The sequence below is a fragment of the Canis lupus genome, chromosome 13, assembly GCF_011100685.1.
Source record: "Canis lupus familiaris isolate Mischka breed German Shepherd chromosome 13, alternate assembly UU_Cfam_GSD_1.0, whole genome shotgun sequence".
Taxonomy (NCBI): Eukaryota; Metazoa; Chordata; class Mammalia; order Carnivora; family Canidae; genus Canis; species Canis lupus.
The window spans coordinates 49,392,053-49,410,947 of NC_049234.1; the positions used below are offsets into that span (position 1 = coordinate 49,392,053).

The 18,895-nt window shown below is 37.0% G+C and overlaps 2 protein-coding genes across 5 annotated transcripts in view; one reads left to right on the plus strand and one right to left on the minus strand.

Moving 5' to 3' along the window:
• The window catches only part of PAICS (phosphoribosylaminoimidazole carboxylase and phosphoribosylaminoimidazolesuccinocarboxamide synthase), a 69,775-nt gene that overhangs the window by 18,523 nt on the left and 32,357 nt on the right, over window positions 1-18,895 (plus strand). Inside the window, exons 1-5 of one of the 2 annotated variants that reach the window (XM_038556166.1) lie at window positions 1,386-1,617; window positions 6,535-6,621; window positions 7,714-8,148; window positions 9,152-9,241; window positions 18,430-18,801. In XM_038556166.1, the coding sequence (XP_038412094.1) occupies window positions 1,491-1,617; window positions 6,535-6,621; window positions 7,714-8,148; window positions 9,152-9,241; window positions 18,430-18,801 (1,111 nt within the window). In that variant the 5' untranslated portion in view covers window positions 1,386-1,490. Of the gene's footprint in view, window positions 1-1,385; window positions 1,618-6,534; window positions 6,622-7,713; window positions 8,149-9,151; window positions 9,242-18,429; window positions 18,802-18,895 lie in introns of those variants that run through there. The other variant, XM_038556167.1, reaches the window with a different exon arrangement.
• Window positions 1-18,895, minus strand: part of PPAT (phosphoribosyl pyrophosphate amidotransferase) — a 37,311-nt gene that overhangs the window by 11,976 nt on the left and 6,440 nt on the right. The gene's annotated exons all lie outside the window — the stretch shown is intronic.

Sequence of the window (18,895 nt, forward strand, 5' to 3'; positions counted from 1 at the left end):
ATGAGAACATAATCTGAGGCTAGAGAACTTGAGCTTCTGATACTATGTGACCTCTAAATGAAGTTGAGTATGTAGATAAAAATGTAAATCTCCAAATAAATTAGCAGGTAAAATGCTTAGTTGTGGGTACTAGAATCATGAACAAAATTCATTTATTTCTGAGGTTTTTGCTTTGCTTTTCTGCACTTACCACTATTTTTCCCCCAAAAGGTATCTATCACTTTAGTTACCACACACACACACAAAAATAAATGCTGCTTCTAAAAACCCTAAGCTGATCAGGTACTTGTATTTCATTTCCTATGTCAGTATTTTTAGGTGACTGATATAGAGAAGAAAGCAAAAGCTAAGTTAGAGGTAGCATAACACACAATATGACTTCAGGGGATCTGTACTACTGTGGAGTATCAAGTGATAAAATAAAGGTTCCAAATGTTCCACAATTTTTAGTAGTTCCGAACAAATGCTACAAATATTAAATGTTTATTAGCAAATTTTTGTTCCAAAGTATATCAGGGTAGAAATAAAAAGTAAACCTCTAATATATGTATGTATGCATTAAAATTGATATATTGACTTATTTGGCAAATTGGATCTTTTTCTAAATTACACACTGTAGTTGTTTTTTAGGCATTTTAATAAGAAAAACTACATTAAGTATATCAGCAAAGCAAAAATCTAAAAAAATTATAAATTTACTAAATTATCAATACATTATATAAATATGCATAACACTATATACCCTACACATCTGAATCATTTGTGACATAGGATTTCTTTAGTGAAATGATGTGGTCTTTACTGTTAACCTATGCTAGAAGACAAAATGATTTGTATTAGAGGGGGGAAAAAATCAATGTTAGCTATAAATCTTAGGGCAGAAAGAACCTCTGCTAACCACTTCTAAATTAATTTCTAAAAAATCAACAATCTTTGGTAAACTAGAGTAAATTATGTAAGAAAAGAAATTTAAAAACGGTTTTCCCTCCTGTTCATCTCAAGGTAATTTTCCCTTAAGCTGAAATGAAAAACGTTAGGAATCATTTAGGTCTAGGCTTCTTTAATCACAAAGCCTGCTTATTTGGCAGTTTCTCAAGTTACTCCCCTCAGGCAGCTTGAGCCAGTTAAACTAGATCTTTTCAGCTCTTTGGAGCTTATTGACAACCAGCCGTCTGGTTTCCTAGGAAACAAAACCTTGGCTAGAAATAGTGAATCATTTCCAGGTCACTTTCAACATGGAGAGTGGAGCAGGAAAGCACTGGACTGAAGAAGAGGTTAAAGCTTTGCTAAGTGTCTGGGCAGAAAAAAATATACGAAAACAACTTTATGGAACACTAAGAAATAAAGGAATATTTATTTACATTGCTAAAAGGCTGCAAGCACTAGGAGTATACAGAGATTGGAAACAGTGCCGGGCAAAGTACAAAAATCTCAAATATGAATACAGAACAGTTAAATATGCTCATAACTCTGGAGACAGCTCTAAAACTATGAAGTTCTTCCATGATTTGGATGCGATCCTGCAGTATGAACCTGCCACACAATTAACAGAGGAAGATGCAAATGGCAGGTGCCTGGCAACGCTGAGCCAAAGTACAGCTTCAGAGACCACTGAAGGTAAAAAGAAAAAGTAGCATTATTTTGTTTTTACCTAACAAACTATAAGAGTACAGGATTTCTGAGTCCATATGATAAAACATAGTCTGGAATATCATGTTGAGAAAAACAACTGGCCTGTTATGCTATTTTGCACAAGGTAAAAATTTTTAAAAGATTAAATACCTCCACTTTTTAAATCTGTGATACTGAAAAACACATTAAAATAACATTAACCACTTAAAAAAGATAATAGCATTAACCACTAACGCCAACTGCTCCTTAAGCATGCCTGGTATGTTTTTTGGAAAATGGATTGGGTTTTGAAAATATTTTAGATTTAAAAAAAATTTTAAGAGTGGCAAAAGGAAAAAAAAACAATACATTTCTCCACTGTTGCTTCTCCACATCTCCAAACAAGACAGAACTTTCTGCTCTGTATTTATGTTCCCATTTTCTTAATTTATCAATAAAAGCACTGAAATACTAGGAACTAATAAATTCTTCATTACTCATTTGGAAGAAAGCTCCATTTTAACAATAAGCAAAACAAAAACAGATTGGCTAGATTAAATGATTTATGATTAAATGATTCAGATATTAAAATAAGGTTCTTGACCTGCTGTGTTGTTAAGCCTGAACTATTTACATAGTATTTGCTAGGTCTGTGGAAGCCAAATGTATCACTAGGGAAAGCTGGAAAAACAGTGGCAATAAGGAGATTTCTCCCATAGCCAAAGTCTTTACAGATGCAATTTTAAGAACAGAGTTGTTCAATTCAAAATCTCTGAATACCTACTGCCTGCAAAGTGCTGAGCTATATGCTCATGCAGTCAGTGATGTGTAACCTCAGAAAGGAGGACACAATGAATAAATGTAACAGCCAGAAGAAAATGGTTACAGTGGTAGAATAAAGATACCAAATGAGAAAGGGAAGTAACATGATAGAAGTTAAAGCTCTGTTAATTAGGTTAATGAGGTTACTCTGAACTTCGAGTTTATAAAGCTCAATAATAAATCATTTGGTAAAAAATCCACTCCACTTAACATACTCCCTTTACATTTCTGATACCAAATTCTGAAGCTTTGCAGTCATTGTCAAGTTAAATAGCAGTAACATTATTTTATTCAATTAATCATCCTGCACTCTCCATTATTTGAATGCTTTTAATATTGATTAATGATAAGTAAATCATACAGCTTCTGAAAAGCTTTGGTTTTAACCATAGGTTGGTATTGGTATAATGAAGATGTGGGTGCTCTGTCTTCACTTTTTTTTGCCACTTTTGTGTCTCTGTGTCTCCTCCACTCCTCCCCCCTCCTACTCACCCCGTGCACGTCTGTTTCTGTCTTTCTCCTCTGTGTGTGTGTCTATTCTCCACTTAACAGGATTTCCTTCTAATTTAGATACCCCCTTGGCTCCAAATTCCCCACTTTCACTTATAAGCAGAGGGCCCATAATTACCACTTAACCTTAGGGTATGTTTAAGGTATCTCAAACCCCAAATTCTAAAACTATACTCTTCCTTCATTCAGGACTGATCCTCCTACAAATTACTTACACCTTACTATCACTGTATGTCCAATCACTTACAGAAACATTTGAGATGCCTTTGACCTTTGGTCAGTCACTAAGCCCTCAAAAAAAAAAAAATCTACTGACATGTTTCATAAGTTTTTCTCTGTTCCATTCTCATTACCACCATGCAGAACTTCATCTATCACATGGAATGTAAGATAACCTCTTAACTGGTCTCCCTACTTTTCAGTCCCTTCCCACAGATCATCCACAATGCCACTGGTTGTTGTTCTTTAAACTTTTTAAATTATACAATTATAAGCACATTAGCATTCTGTTTACTTTTTTTATTTTTTTAAAGAATTTATTTATTCATTCATGAGAGAGACACACACACACAGAGGCAGAGACACAGGCAGAGGGAGAAGCAGGCCCCCTGCAGGGAGCCTGATGTGGGACTCGATCAAGGGGCCTCTAGGATCATGCCCTGGGCCAAAGGCGGTGCTAAACCCCTGAGCCACCTGGGCTGCCCCATTGTTTACTTTAGTAATAATCCTTGTATTTTACCCAGAATTAATTATAATTCAGGATTAAATATACTTAATGATTCCATAATTTTTAAGTGAGTGCATATCAGAGTTTATTTTGGCCCCCTAGAGAAATGTGCTACAATCAATACCTTTTGTCCATATTTAACATTACTACTTTAGGAGAGACTATCAGAAGTTCAGTTATTGGTCAGAAAGGGTATGATTACTTTGAAACACTTAAAAAAAAAAAAAACCTGCTTTCCAAAAGAATTTTTATTAATAGTGAGACTGTCCCTTTTATAGAGAACCTTGTCATATCAGATCATAGGGAGGGGTTAAAGTGGGAGAGAGACTTTCCTAATTTAACAAATAATAAAGTATGCTAATTCAGTAACTTATTTTGCATTTGTCTAATTACTAGTGATATCGAACAGTTTTCTATATATTTTACAAAAAACTGTTCATGTCAACTGAGGTCTTAGAAATTGCATGATCCCTTTTGCCTTACAATTTTGGTTGATTTTTTATTTGACCTATAGAATCCAAGTTTTTAATGCAATCAAACAGTCTTTTCTAAGGCTTAGAAAGCACTCCTTTCTCCAGGTCTGATTCATTTATAATGTCTTCTGGTTTTTCTATGGCGGAACCAGCAAAATTTTTATTGGTGTATGATAAACTGAAGAAGGGAAGAAAATGAATGTGCCTTTTCCACTGTTGGGATCAACCTCATGCAAGTGGTAAGGACAGAGGATCTGGTTCCCTCCGTTAGGCAGCAGGTAGTCTGACTAAGCCTTGGCAAAGAACTCAAATACAAACTCTTAAGAGACTTCATGTTCTGGAAATTATAATCATCCTCAACCTCAGAATACCTTTGACCTACTGCTACCGCAGAATCATTCCTTCGGTGACCAAATTTCCACTCTATTTCCCTCCTCTTACTTGATACAGATGCAGAGATAATGAGTTAAGAGTTTCAGTTTAAAACCTCCAGCACATGCATGAGGCTCCTTCATATAATTTTGGGATCAATCTAAGAAAAAATTACACCTGAATCAGCTGGGAAGAGAGCTTTTCTTTTTTACTCTGACCTGTATGTTTAGCGTCGGCTATTTTCAACAAACATAAAACTAGGAGAAAAAACAAATAAACAAACATAAAAGTAGGCCCTAAATCAGATAATAGAATAGCAAACTCTCTCCCCTCTTTCCTTACTGTTCTCATCATGAAGCTCACATGTTAAATTAACCAGGTATATCATATTTTCTTTTTTTATATCATATTTTCTTAAAGAGAATTCTTAAATAAAAATTCTTATGTAACTACAGACTTTCATTTTCCATATTCCCATCTACATGCCATTTGAAAACAGTAGTACCTCCCTTATTTTTCATGTTATTCTATTTTAAAATAGAAATCCCTAATATAATCTTTAAGATGACAAACATTCCTTTTCTTATTTTTTTAAGATTTTTTTTTTATTATTTATTCAGAGAGAGAGAGAGAGAGAGAGAGAGAGAGAGGCAGAGACACAAGCAGAGGGAGAAGCATTCTCCACGAAGGGAGCCTGATGCGGGACTCTGATCCTGGGTCTCCAGGACCACACCCTGGGCTGCAGGTGGCGCTAAACTGCTGTGCCACCAGGGCTGCCCTTTTTCTTACTTTTTAATGGAATGCCTCCAAATAGTGAATTGTAATTTTAAATGTTCATGCCATTGAAATCATAACTAACATTTGCTCTCCTAATGTAAAGTAAAATAGAATGGTATTTGTTACTCAGTAAAACAATATTGAAAAAACATGGAAATGATAGATGAATAACTGATTCAGAAAGTTACAAAAAAGTAATCAAAACCTACTTAACTACCCTATCTCATGATCAGTTTCAGCCTCGTTATAATTATGATTCATCTTCACATGTGCCAACTGAATCCAAAATTCTATATGCTGGGTTCCTTTGAAAGATATATTTTAGTTTTTCCTATTACCCTCCTCATTTGATTACTTTAAAAGTAGTCTGTGCCTCATTTTATAAAAAATAAAACCAGGAGGTCAAGGGGGGCCATTTTCATTTTTCAAGGTTGGCATGGTTCTTTTAAATGGCACATTCCTTGGTCCATTTAAGCATAACTTAGATAAATTTCTGGAAAGTTTAGTATGTACCAATTAGCTAATTATAAAAGATACATATAAATTTTAGCTATTTGACCATATACCAATTAAAGAAGATTTTCTGATTATCTCATTATGAAACCTCTGTCTTACATTGATTGCTACTATCAAGTGCCTGTTATGTTAAAGTACTTAAAGCACAAAATAATGAAGACACCTCACTCTTTTTTTTTTTTTTTTTTTTTTTTAAAAGAGAGAGCATGAGCATGGAGGAGGGGTCAGGAGGGGAAGAGACAGAGAGAGACAGTGATAGAGAATCTTAAGTAGGCTCCATGTTCAGCACAGAGCCCAGCCCAGGACTTGATCTCATGATCCTGAGATCATAATCTGAGCCAAAATCAAAAATCAGAAACTTAATTGAACTACCCAGGCACCCCAAGAAAAATCTTCATTTATTTTTTTATTTTTATTTTTTTAAATCTTCATTTAAAAAATATAATTCATTGAATACGAACCACAATCATCTCTAGAAACATAAAATTAGCAAATAAATCTAGTGGAAGTTCAAAATTAACCATGTGAATGGAAGAAATTAAATTTTTCTGTATTATAAATGTATATTTAAACTATTTTATACCGTTTTATTACAATCTATGTCTAACACAAATTTATAATCCTTCATATAAAATTCAGCTCAAGCTATTAGCATTCTCAGTCATATTAATTCAATTTTTATCTTCCTTAGAACTTATTCTAAAAGGAATTCTGTTCTCTTTCTAGGTAAAATGTCAGTTACATTAGAAGATAAGGAAGATATCTCAGGAAATCCTTTACTTTTGGTTTCTCATATCAGACCAATGGAACTAGGTACAGTATTGTGGGTCAAAAAATACAATGAAACTGATCAAATTCCAAATTGGAAAGTTAGGTTGGTTTCTGAGAAAATGGCTGATTTTCCGGATAAAAACACTTAGGATTATCTTGTCCGCCCCCCCCCCCCCCCCCCCCCCGCCGCTTTTTTTTTTTTTTTATCAGTCTATACTAAAAAAAAAAAAAAAAAAAATCATTTCTAAAATAAATGATTTCTTTAACAAAATGTAAACTGCCTGTATTATTGGCCTTCAAATTCCCAACCTTTATTCTTTAAACATAATAGGGAATACAGTGGTCAAAATTATACATAATAGGTGCTTAATATTTAATGAACATGTTACTTTAGCACTCCTGAGGTCTAATACAAACAACTCTACAACTGAAAGTAAATAATATCAAATCAATGAGGTCAGGGATGGTTTTATTCACCCAGTCAGAGTCCAAACAAATCACCATTTTGCTTCTAAATTTTTACTGAAGGTTGTTAATCCAAGTGGAAAAATAATGTGCCTCTTCCAGCCCTTTACTCGTGAATAGTTTTGGTTCTCAGCCATGACTGCCCATTTGAACCACAAACTGGGGATGCAAGGTGGGGGTAACAGCAAAGTAGTGATTTACAAAAGCTCCCCAGCAGATACTGATATGTATCCAATGGAAATCACCAAATTAAGAGATAAATTGCTCCCACCTATCCTATCACAAAACAAAAAACAAATAAAAATTACCCTTAATGAGCCATTTTCTAATTGTATTACTTTCTACAAATAATACAAAATTACTCAACATTCACTATATACTGATATACATACCACATATCAAAGGAATGGGATGAAGAGTAAGAGAAATATAGAGAAAAAAGATGATCAAAATGTGACTAATTAAAAACACAACTTTTTTAAGGCCAGTCACTGTCGTGGTAAGAAATAGACTCAGGTTCTGTATTTCATTTCCTCATTAGTTTCAGAGAAAAGCTAAGGTTTTCCATCTCCCATGGAGAAAATTTCCTTCCTTACTAAGGTTGCATCCAATTACTTATCTTATGTATATAACCTATATATGTATCTCTTTCCTCCCCACCTGATACAGGTAACTCCACATCAATTATGGAACCCCCTAATAATCCAACTTTTATTCCAACCATAGCAAATGAAGGAGGAAAACACTGGACTGTGCCAGAAGTTAGGGCTCTAATTGGCATCTGGTCTGATATAAATATACAACAACAACTGGAAGGAACAGTGAGAAATAAAAGGATATTTGAACAAATTGCTGCCAAGCTTCAGAAATCTGGAATAGAGAGAGACTGGAAACAGTGCAGAACAAAGTACAAAAACTTAAAACATGAATACAAGACTGTAAGAATGGCTCAAGACCAAGGCATAACTAAGAGTATGAAATTTTTTACTGAGTTGGATGCTATTCTGGGATACAATAAAAGAGAAAAATCACAAGAACACAAATTCCAAGATGAAGAACAAGCCACACGATGTGCCAATGTAAAAACAGAAGAGAAACAGTCAGGTAGGAAGGCAAAGAAAAGTAACCTGAACATTAGGCCAAATCCTATAAAAATGTTAGTAACCCAAAAACATGAATATAGTTTAAGTTAAATAGGTTTCACTAAATACTATTCAACAAGCTAATTGTTGAATTTATCATGAACAATTTAATGTATATTCAATCTCTTCCAGAACCCAGACAATAGTACAAAGTCATACATAAGGATGAAATAAAATTGGATTTCCACAAGTTTAAAAATAGACCAATTTTAGTAAAGTAAAACTGCAACTCTAAATGGCAGAAGTTAAAGCAAGTTTTCATATTAATTGTGGTTAAATTGTGAGTGAACAGAAAAAGAGCATTAAAGAACTTAGGAAAAAAAAAGACCCCATGAGAATGACTTTGAAGTCTAAGTTCTTCTGGGACACTTCATAAAGTTCTTTAATAAAAAGTTTAACACAAAGGACTGAGATATATTACACACAAAGATAGGACAGCATGACATAAATGAGTTCTAGACCAGGAGTCAGGAAATCAAAGTTCTAGCTCAGTCTTTCTGGAATCTTGAACCAGGTGTCTCCTCTAGACTTGACAAAATGTTCTTAAAGACCTCTACTAACCATAAAGTTTCTAGATATTAATATCTGCCGTAAACAATGCAGTCCTAATTCTTAGAGTATGAATACGTATCTAGGGGAAACGGAGGCAATGACAGAGGATTGAGAAATGGTGGCAAGAAGGCCTGAAATATTTTGCTGGCAGAGAAGAAACTGGTCTGCTTGAGAACTATCCACCTATCCCATTGAAATTAAAATGACAACCACAGTATTCAGCATGAGGTTCACTTTAGTGGAGCTTGATCTCAGGACCCTGACCTGAGCCAAAGGCAGATAGATGCTTAACTGACTGAGCCACCCAGGCACCCCTATCACGCTCACTTTAAAAGAGAAAATAACATTAGAGTTTAAAACACTATGCTGAAGTGAATAAAACCAAACCACCATCTATCCCACTATATTCACAGTCATTGCTGGAGATGCAGCAGAAGATGACTTTGTCAGTGATACATCAGAAGACCTAAGAGACAGAGATGTAAAACAAAGTCCTGGTACAGGTAAAATAATATTTTTTTGGTTTTATGTATGTGAAAAAATATGTAAGATGTTATTATATGATGTTGCTATAGACTGAACTGTGTCACCTCTAAAGTCGTATCAACAGATATAAGAGCATTTGGAGATGGGGCCTTCATGAGATAATTAGGTTTGGAGGTCATGAGGTTGGGGACCTTATGATGGGTTTTAGATTTAATTATATTTTATGTATAATGTATAATAAAAAAGATGCTATAATAACTAAGATTTTATAATAACACATACAAGGTTATAACACTGTATATGAAGAGTAATACTCATATTTACAAAATACAGAAATGGAAGGTGAAAACTGCTAATGACAGTAACATTCCTTATAGCTGTGGTTTTCAAAGTATAGCAGCATTAGTATCATCTGGGAACTTTGGCATGCTCAAGTTTGAGAAACACTGTCCTATGGTACTAATGGCGTGAAGGAAAGTAAGTGCTTCCTATATGGTGGTTTGCCTTTTACATAAACCAAAATGAGTGATGGGTGATCACCAGGCCCTCAAGCAAAAGCTGAGCTAGTCATCACAGACCTCACACATAGTCTTTCAGTTCAAAGCTTAGAAAAATGTAAAGAATCATGCTGATTAACAAACCAGGTAATCAAATTCCTCACACTCTTGGCAAACTTCTTTGTCTGACTTATCAGATATGACAAATTAAAATCCCAGTGGGAGAAAGGAGAGCTGCTAGAATGGTGAAAGGTGAAAGCGGAGAAATTAAGGGGACTAATTCGATAGGAACATGCAGCTGACTAGGGGTATGATATGATAATACAGGTAAACAAAAATCTGTGCTCCTAAGGTTTCTCAGGGCATCAGAGCATTGACCCTTGTCATTAAAAATAAAGTTAAAAAAAAAAAAAAAGTTGGGATCCCTGGGTGGCGCAGTGGTTTAGCGCCTGCCTTTGGCCCAGGGCGCGATCCTGGAGATCCGGGATCGAGTCCCACGTCATGCTCCCGGTGCATGGAGCCTGCTTCTCCCTCTGCCTGTGTCTCTGCCTCTCTCTCTCTCACTGTGTGCCTATCATTAAAAAAAAAAAAAAAAAAAGTTAAGGGACGCATGGCTCAGCGGTTGAGCGCCTGCCCTGAGGGATTCAGGATCAAATCCCTCATCGGGCTCCTTGAGGGAAGCCTTCTTCTCCCTCTGCCTGTATCTCTGCCTGTCTCTCATGAATAAATATAAAATCTTAAGCTAAAAAAAAGTTAAAATCAGATAGATTTAATAAGATATATTTCCATGGAAAAAATTAAGAACTTTAGCATTCAGAAGATTTTAGCTTGTTACTCCTCTGGGCTCACTTAAGTACAACACCTCAAGATCCTTTTTTGTATGTGAAAGGAAAACATTAAGTCAGATATATTATTAAACTGGCAGGATTTTAAAAAAACTGTCTGGTATGTTTATATGTTTCATATTTTCTAAATATAAAATGGGAAATATTTAGTCATTCTAGAAACTAAGGTATTTTAAACTTCCATATGAAAATAAAAGCAAAGATATAAACCTACAAGAATCCCAACAGCTAAATACATAGGAAAAGAAACTGATCTTTAAAAAAAAAAAAAAGATTTTATTTATTCATGAGAGACAGAGAGAGAGAGAGAGAGGCAGAGACCCAGGCAGAGGGAGAAGCAGGCTCCATGCAGGGAACCTGATGCAGGACTCAATCCCAGGTCTCCAGGAGCCTGCCCTGGGCCGCTAAACCGCTGAGCCACCGGGGCTGCCCCAGAAACTGATCTTTTAAACTATTAACAGATTTTACCTTTATGTAATCTTTACATCCAGTGTGGGGCTCGAACTCGACACCCCAAGATCAAGAGTTGCATGCTCCACCAACTGGGCCACCTCCTAGAGTTAGCAAAAAAATCTAAGTACTTCAGTCATACCTGCAATATAAACTATTGAGTCACAAATCACCACTCTACTATGTTGTATTGAGGTATGGATATTTTTCCTGAAGATGGCTTCAGGGAAAAAATTCACATCAAATATTCTTTCTTAAAACAAAACAAAACACAGGGGGCACCTGGGTGGCTCAGTGGTTGAGCATCTGTCTTTGGCTCAGGTTGTGATCCCAGGGTCCTGGGATTGAGTCGTATATCTCCCTCTGCCTATGTCTCTGCCTCTCTCTGTGTCTCTCTCATAAACAAATAAATAAAATCTTTACAACAAAAAAACCAAAGTCACTGGTTGGCTCACTAGGTTAAGTCCCACTCTTGATCTCAACTCAAGGTCATGAGTTCAAGCCCCACATTGGGCTTGGAGCCTTATTTTTTTTTTTTTTTTAAGATTTGGGGATCCCTGGGTGGCTCAGTGGTTTGGCGCCTGCCTTTGGCCCAGGGCGTGATCCTGGAGTCCCGGGATCGAGTCCCGAGTCAGGCGCCTGGCATGGAGCCTGCTTCTCCCTCTGCCTCTCTCTCCCCTCCCCCCGTCTCTCGTGAATAAATAAATAAAATCTTTTATTTTATTTTATTTATAAAATTTTTGAGAGAGAGAGAGGGAGGCAGAGAGAGGCAGAGACAGGCAGAGGGAGAAGCAGGCTCCATGCAGGGATCCCGGGTCTTCAAGATCACACCCTGGGCTGAAGGTGGCGCTAAACCGCTGAGCTACCAGGGCTGCCCCCTTGGAGCCTACTTAAAAAATAAACAGAAACAATAAAGTGATGAACATTCATGTAAAAATAGGTAGAGGTTATTTCATTTTGATTTTATATTTTTACTAATGAACTACTGGAATCTGAGTTCCTATTGCCCCATATTGTTAACATTGATACTTGGTCATGAAACTGGTCTCCCAAAAGTAAATTTTTCCTCATCTTAAATGTATGCTAGAAGATTCTTTTTTTCAAATAAAAACCTAACTAGAGCTGTGAACTCCTTGGAGTCTAGATAACTAATTAGTTCCCAATTTAGAACTCCTGGGGATTCTGGTCTAGCGTAGGTTATAGGATGGGTTCAAGCAATATATTTTTATAACAGACCATCAAGCACAGTAAGGGTTGAAAATAACAGGTTGTTGTATTTAGAGAGTAGAGGCTAGCAGAGGGCTGAAGAAACTAAAACATAAAATCCAATTTGATTCCATTTAGGGAAGACAATTTAGCCAATTTCAATTATCACTTTAAAAAATGCATGACTAATGAAATATGAAATAAGTTAATCACTGGGAAGAATCACAGAACTCCTGAGCTATGCCTACCTATTACAATAAGTAAAAAGTAGGGGATCCCTGGGTGGCTCAGCGGTTTAACACCTGCCTTCAGCCCAGGGCATGATCCTGGAGTCCCAGGATCGAGCCCCACATCAGGCTCCCTGCATGGAGCCTGCTTCTCCCTCTGCCTGTGTCTCTGCCTCTCTCTCTCTCTCTCTCTCTCTCTGTCTCTCATGAATAAATAAAATCTTTAAAAAAAAAAAAAAAGTAAAAAGTAATAACCCATGAAAATTGAATAACTAATTCTTTGGATCTAAAATTCTTCTCGGGCACCTGGATAGCTTAGTGGTTGAGTGTCTACCTTTGGCTCAGGTCGTGATCCTGGGGTCCTGGGATTCAGTCCTGCATCAGGCTCTCTGGAGGGAGCATGCTTTTCCCTCTGCTTAGGTCTGTGTCTCTCATGAATAAATAAATTTTTAAAAAATAATAAAAAGTTAAAAATAAATTCTTCTCCCCACCTGAGGCATAAGCAAGAGATGATAAAAGGAATCAGAAAGTTCTACTGTCTAAACAGGAAATGTTTGACAGTCTTGTCAGTTACCTGTCTCTTCTGAGTAAACCTAAAATTAACTTAATTCATCTCTAGTATCAGTTGATATTTACACGAGGTGGAATACTTCAGTATTCTCGCAAGTCACTGCTTTTTAGTATTGGCAGTCAAAGGTAGATCAATTTTAGTTCTGAGGGGTGGAGACAGGCAAATATATCCTATTGGAGGTTATTCTTACCAGCCTAAAAACCACAAAACTATTCTTTTAAAAATAGTCTTAAAGAATTTTCTTTGGTTGGTAAAATATATTTCCAAAATTAAAATAGTCACTATCCCCACAATTTCACAAAAATTAACAATGTGATGGCCAGCAGAGGGCACTAAACTATCTATTGTTAGTATCTCAGAGGCCATGCCAGGTTTTTTTGGTTTCTCAAATTCATATATTTCTCCAATTCATTTATTTTGGTTTATTTATAATAAGCCAAAATTGGAAATAATTTTAAAAGAAAATAAACAGTTTTGTAGATTTTGCATTTAACTTGGATAATCTTAGCAGCTAATGCATTTTCATCACATGAATCATAATACTGAGAACTTTTACATTTTTAATCCAGTAGAAAATCCAAATAAAGATTTGATTTTTAAAATTTCAAAAACCCAAAAATTACAAATGTAAAATAAAGTTCAAACTTAGGTAAGCCAATAAACTTAAATACAGGCAACTTGATAATGATAAAAGTGTTGGCTTTTCTAATTCCTGTTTATATTTTCACAAACTCTTTAAGAAGCTCTAACATGGGATCTCTGGGTGGCGCAGCGGTTTGGTGCCTGCCTTTGGCCCAGGGCGTGATCCTGGAGACCCAGGATCGAATCCCACGTCGGGCTCCTTCCTGGTGCATGGAGCCTGCTTCTCCCTCTGCCTGTGTCTCTGTCTCTCTGTCTCTGTCTCTCTCTCTCTCTCTCTGTGACTATCGTAAATAAATTAAAAAAAAAAAATTAAAAAAAAAAAAGAAAAAAAAAAGAGGCTCTAACATAATAAAAAATACAGAGGTGCCTGGCTGACTTAAGTCAGTAGAGCACATGGCCCTTGATCTCAGGGTTGTAAATTCAAGTCCCACGTTGGATGCAGAGATAGTTTTAAAATAATATCTCAAAAAAGAACATAAAAAAATAAAGAATACATAAATCTGGTCTTTGTATCCAGTTCTTGACACAGAGTTTCAAAAACCTTAGGAATTTCCAGTGGCAGAAGATTTCTTATTTTTAATGAGCTGATTCAAAGTGGGTTTCTAGATAGCTTCAGGATAAGACTGGTCACCATAAAGACCAACTTTGTGATTAAGAGGCTTGGGATTTTAGGCCAGTCTGATCTCTAACAGGGAAATTAAGTCTGAAGACTGAATTCAGTCATGTGGCCAATGATTTAATTGATCATGCCATAATCAATCATGTCAATAAAAACTGGCTTAGAAGAGCTTCCTGGTTAGTGAACACACTGATGTGCTGGAAAATTGAAGGCCCTAATTCCACAGGGAGAGGGCATGGAGGTCCTGCATCTAGGACCCTCCCAGACCCTTATTCTATGTGGATGGATCTTCAATTTGGTTGTTTCTGAGTTCTATTTTTAATAATAAAACTGTATTCTAAGTATAGGGCTTTCCTAAGTTCTATGAGTTGTTCAGCAAATGATCAAACCTGAGGGGGTCATGGCCAGAATGAACAGGTCATGGCCTGAATTTGTAGCCAGTCAGCTGAAAGGTGGCTAGCTAGCATCTGAAGTAAAGGCAGCTGTATGGACGAATGAGCCCTTGAAGCTTCAGAGTCTAATTCTAATTCTAGTGGTGAGCGTCAGAAATGAATTGCAGTATACCAGTTGGGAGAGAAATCTAACAGAAACTAAATGCTTACCTTTCCTTAAAATATGCTAAATTTAGGATTTCCACACCACTACCCTCCAATATGACATCTTATTTTCTAGGACTAACTATAGATCACCAAATCTCTAAATATTTCTATCTCCCAGAAGGAGGACATGTGCCTGAGCCTAAAACTAATGGTTTTAGTCACATAGGTAGAATGTTATAAATTCAGATTCTGCTGAAATAAGGTTTGCCAAAGTTTACCTTGGAGTGCTCTTCACTGAGGTAAGGGTGGGTGGAGGGCTTGGGCATGGAAGGAGGTAAGTCTAGTTATAAAAAGCAACCAGAGGGATCCTTATGGTGTTGAAACCTTGGAGTACCTTGACCTTGATGGTGGAGACATGAACCTACAAGCTAATAAAATTATCATAGAATGTAATACAAATATATATATACTCACAATGAGTACAAGGAAAACAGGAACTCTGAATCAGAGTAGTGAACTCTATCAACGTCAATATCCTTGATTTAGTAGTATATTACAGGTTTAACAAAATGTTACCATTCGAGAAAACTGGGCCAAGTGCAAATGGGATCTCTTATTTCTAAAAACTGCATTTGAATCTACAATTATCTCAATAAAAACTTCAATTTTTGGGCAGCCCAGGTAGCTCAGCAGTTTAGTGCCACCTTCAGCCCAGGGTGTGTGATCCTGGAGACCTGAGATCGAGTCCCACGTTGGCTCCCTGCATGGAGTCTGCTTCTCCTTCTGCCTGTCTGTCTGTCTCTCTCCCTCTCCTCTGTGTCTCTCATGAATAAACAAAATCTTAAAAAAAAATTTCAATTTTTGCCCTATGTGGCTCCAAAGTACAACCTGTCATTTAAGATACTGATATTGCTAAAAGCTAAATTTTGTTCTAGTCTCACTGTGCAAACCTGTCCTTAAGGTAAGATCTGGTCCTATCCTAATTAAATCTCCACATACCTATGGCTGCATAGGCTTATGGGTTTCCTAACCACCTCATCTTTTCCCTCACTGTTCTACTAATCATAACCACTGTGTAGTTTTATATAGTTAAAAAAAAAACTTTTTAAGATTTTTATTTATTTATTCGTGAGAGAGAGAGAGAGAGAGAGGCAGAGACACAGGTAGAGGGAGAAGCAGGTTCCATGCAGGGAGCCCGACGTGGGACTCAATCCCAGGTCTCCAGGATCATGCTCTGGGCAGAAGGCGGCGCCATACTGCTAAGCCACTGGGGCTGCCCAGTTCCATATAGTTTTATAATAATCATTACAAGCAACTACACAGACATGAGTAATACAGAATATATTTTTTAAGAGTTTATTTATTCATGAGAGAGGCAGAGACAGAAGCAGAGGGAGAAGCAGGCAGGGAGGCCGATGCGGGACTCGATCCCTGGACCAGAATCACACCCTGAGCTGAAGGCATATGCTCAACCACTGAGCCACCCAGGCGTCCGAACACAGAATTTTTTTTTTTAAGATTTTATTTATTTATGAGACACTGGGGGGGAGGGAGGGAGAGAGGGAGAGAGAGAGAGAGAGAGAGGCAGAGACACAGGCAGAGGGAGAAGCAGGCTTCCTCCAAGGAGCCCCCTGTGGGACTTGATCCCGGATCTCGAGATCATGCCCTGAGCCAAAGGCAGATGCTCAACTGCTGAGCCTCCCAGGTGTCCCAACACAGAATATTTTTTTTAAGAAATAATGTCCTGGGGCACCTGGGTGGCACAGTCGGTTAAGCATCCGACTCTTGGTTTCAGCTTGGGCCTGATTCCAGCTAGATTCCAGCTAGATTCCAGCATCAAAACTGTAACCTAAGGGCACCTGGGTGGCACACTCAGTTAAGCTTCTGACTCTTGGTTTTGGCTCAGGTTGTGATCTCAGGGTTGTGAGATCAAGCTGCACCTTGGGCTCCACCCTCAGTGTAGAGTTGGCTTGAGTTTCTCTCTCCCTCTCCCTCTGCCCCTTTCTCTCTCTCTCAAATAAATAAGTAAATCTTAAAAAAAAAAAAAAAAGAAAAAGAAAAAAAAGGTCCCACTGTATAGGAAATGTACAGGAGTGAAAGAATCCTATCATAGCACTGCAATACTTCAACACAGCAATCCAACATATGCATGAGAAAGAGCTTTCCCCAAACAGCGAAGAGCTGACTTATAAACATTCTATACATACAATACTACACCACAATAAATACATGTTATATTTATCAAGCTAAGTACCATGAGTTCCTCAAAATGTTTATTACCTGTCTTCTCTTAACAGCTCATAATGAAAATTGCCAAGACCACTTAATCTTAAGATCTTGTATAGATATATTGCAGTTAGGATCATTCTCAGTTACGTGAGGATCAAATGAAAGAGATCTGAAAGCTTTTTGCAAACATTATAATGTAACAAAAATGTTACAAAACTGAGTCTAAAAGTGCTATCATATTCATTTCCCAAATAGAGTATACTGTGCCTTGGGGCTTTCTTTTTTTTTTTGTAAGATTTTATTTATTTATTCATTATAGACAGAGAGACAGTGAGAGAGGCAGAGACACAGGCAGAGGGAGAAGCAGGCTCCACGCAGGGAGCCCAACGTGGCACTTGATCCTGGGACCCCAGAATCACACCCCGGGCTGCAGGCGGCGCCAAACCGCTGCGCCACTGGGGCTACCCTACACAAAGGCATTTTAAAATTCTGTTAGAGATGACAACTGTTCTTGGCTGTGAGGTTATAGTTTGTTTTTTAAAAAAGATTGATTGATTGATTTGAGAGAGTAGGAGGAGGGGCAGAGGGAAAGGGAGAAAAAGTCTCAAGCAGACTCCATACTGAGGGCAGAGCCCCATATGGGGCTCGATTGCATGACCCTGAGATCACTACCTAAAACTGAGCCAAAACCGAGAGTCGGACACTCAACTGTCTGTGCCACCCAGGTGCCCCTAGGTTAGTTTTGATGCTGGAATCCAGCCTTACTCGTTTCTCAGTATAATCTTCAATTGCAAAAGTAAATTTGAGTTCTGTGAACTCTTTGTTTTCTGACAGAGGAAGACACCGTAAGTACAGCCTCAGAAGAGGTGGGCAGCCCCATGGCACCACAAAGTATCACTGGGTCAGGTATAGGGTCTAAATTGTTGAATTAAAATTTTTTTCAGGGGTGCCTGGGTGGCTCATTTGGTTGAGCATCAGACTCTTGATCTCAGCTCAAGTCTTGATCTCAGAATTGTGAGTTTTAAGCCCTGCGTTGGGCTCCACACTGGGCGTGGAAACTACTTCAAAAAAGAAAAAAATCTTTTAAGCTAATATATACCAGTTTAAGTAGTTACACCAAGACTCTCCATATTTGTAAACATCCAGTGAAGATTATCTATTGATGAAAAGTTGAATTATTCTTACCAATTTTGGAGATTAGTATACCTTATTTTTTAAATATCTTATTTGAATATGAACACATGAAGAAATTTTGACCCTGACATTGAAATGCTGTAATTCTCAATGCTTTATGTCAATCCAGTTTGTTTTAAATGAATGATATTCAAATACAAGATTTATCTCTAAGTTTGTATAATTGTAAATCACATTGATTTATAGGTAATTATATTCCTTTAGAAGATGCTAAAAATCATTTACAGATTGTGACAGTGAGCGACACAGAGGCTGGAAAACACTGGTGTGACAATGAGGTCAGAGCGCTTATACACATATGGTCTGATGAAAAAATTAAGCAAATGCTTGAAAGGGCCACAAGAAACAAAGAAATATTTGAGGAAATTGCCAGAAGACTAATGCAGTTTGGAATAGACAGAGACTGGAAACAATGTCGTACCAAATACAAAAATTTAAAATATGAATACAGAGTTTTACAAAAGAAAAATGGCAACCCTCAAAGAAAAATGAGATTTTATGAAGAAGTTGACTGCATCCTAAGAGGACCAACTCTCAGAACTGCCAAATGGAAACATGGTAACCTTGAAACTGACTTTTTAAAATAAAAATTCTATTAACCTTTTTCTTTGCATTGTAACATAGCAAGAAATTCCTCAAAAATAAAATCCTT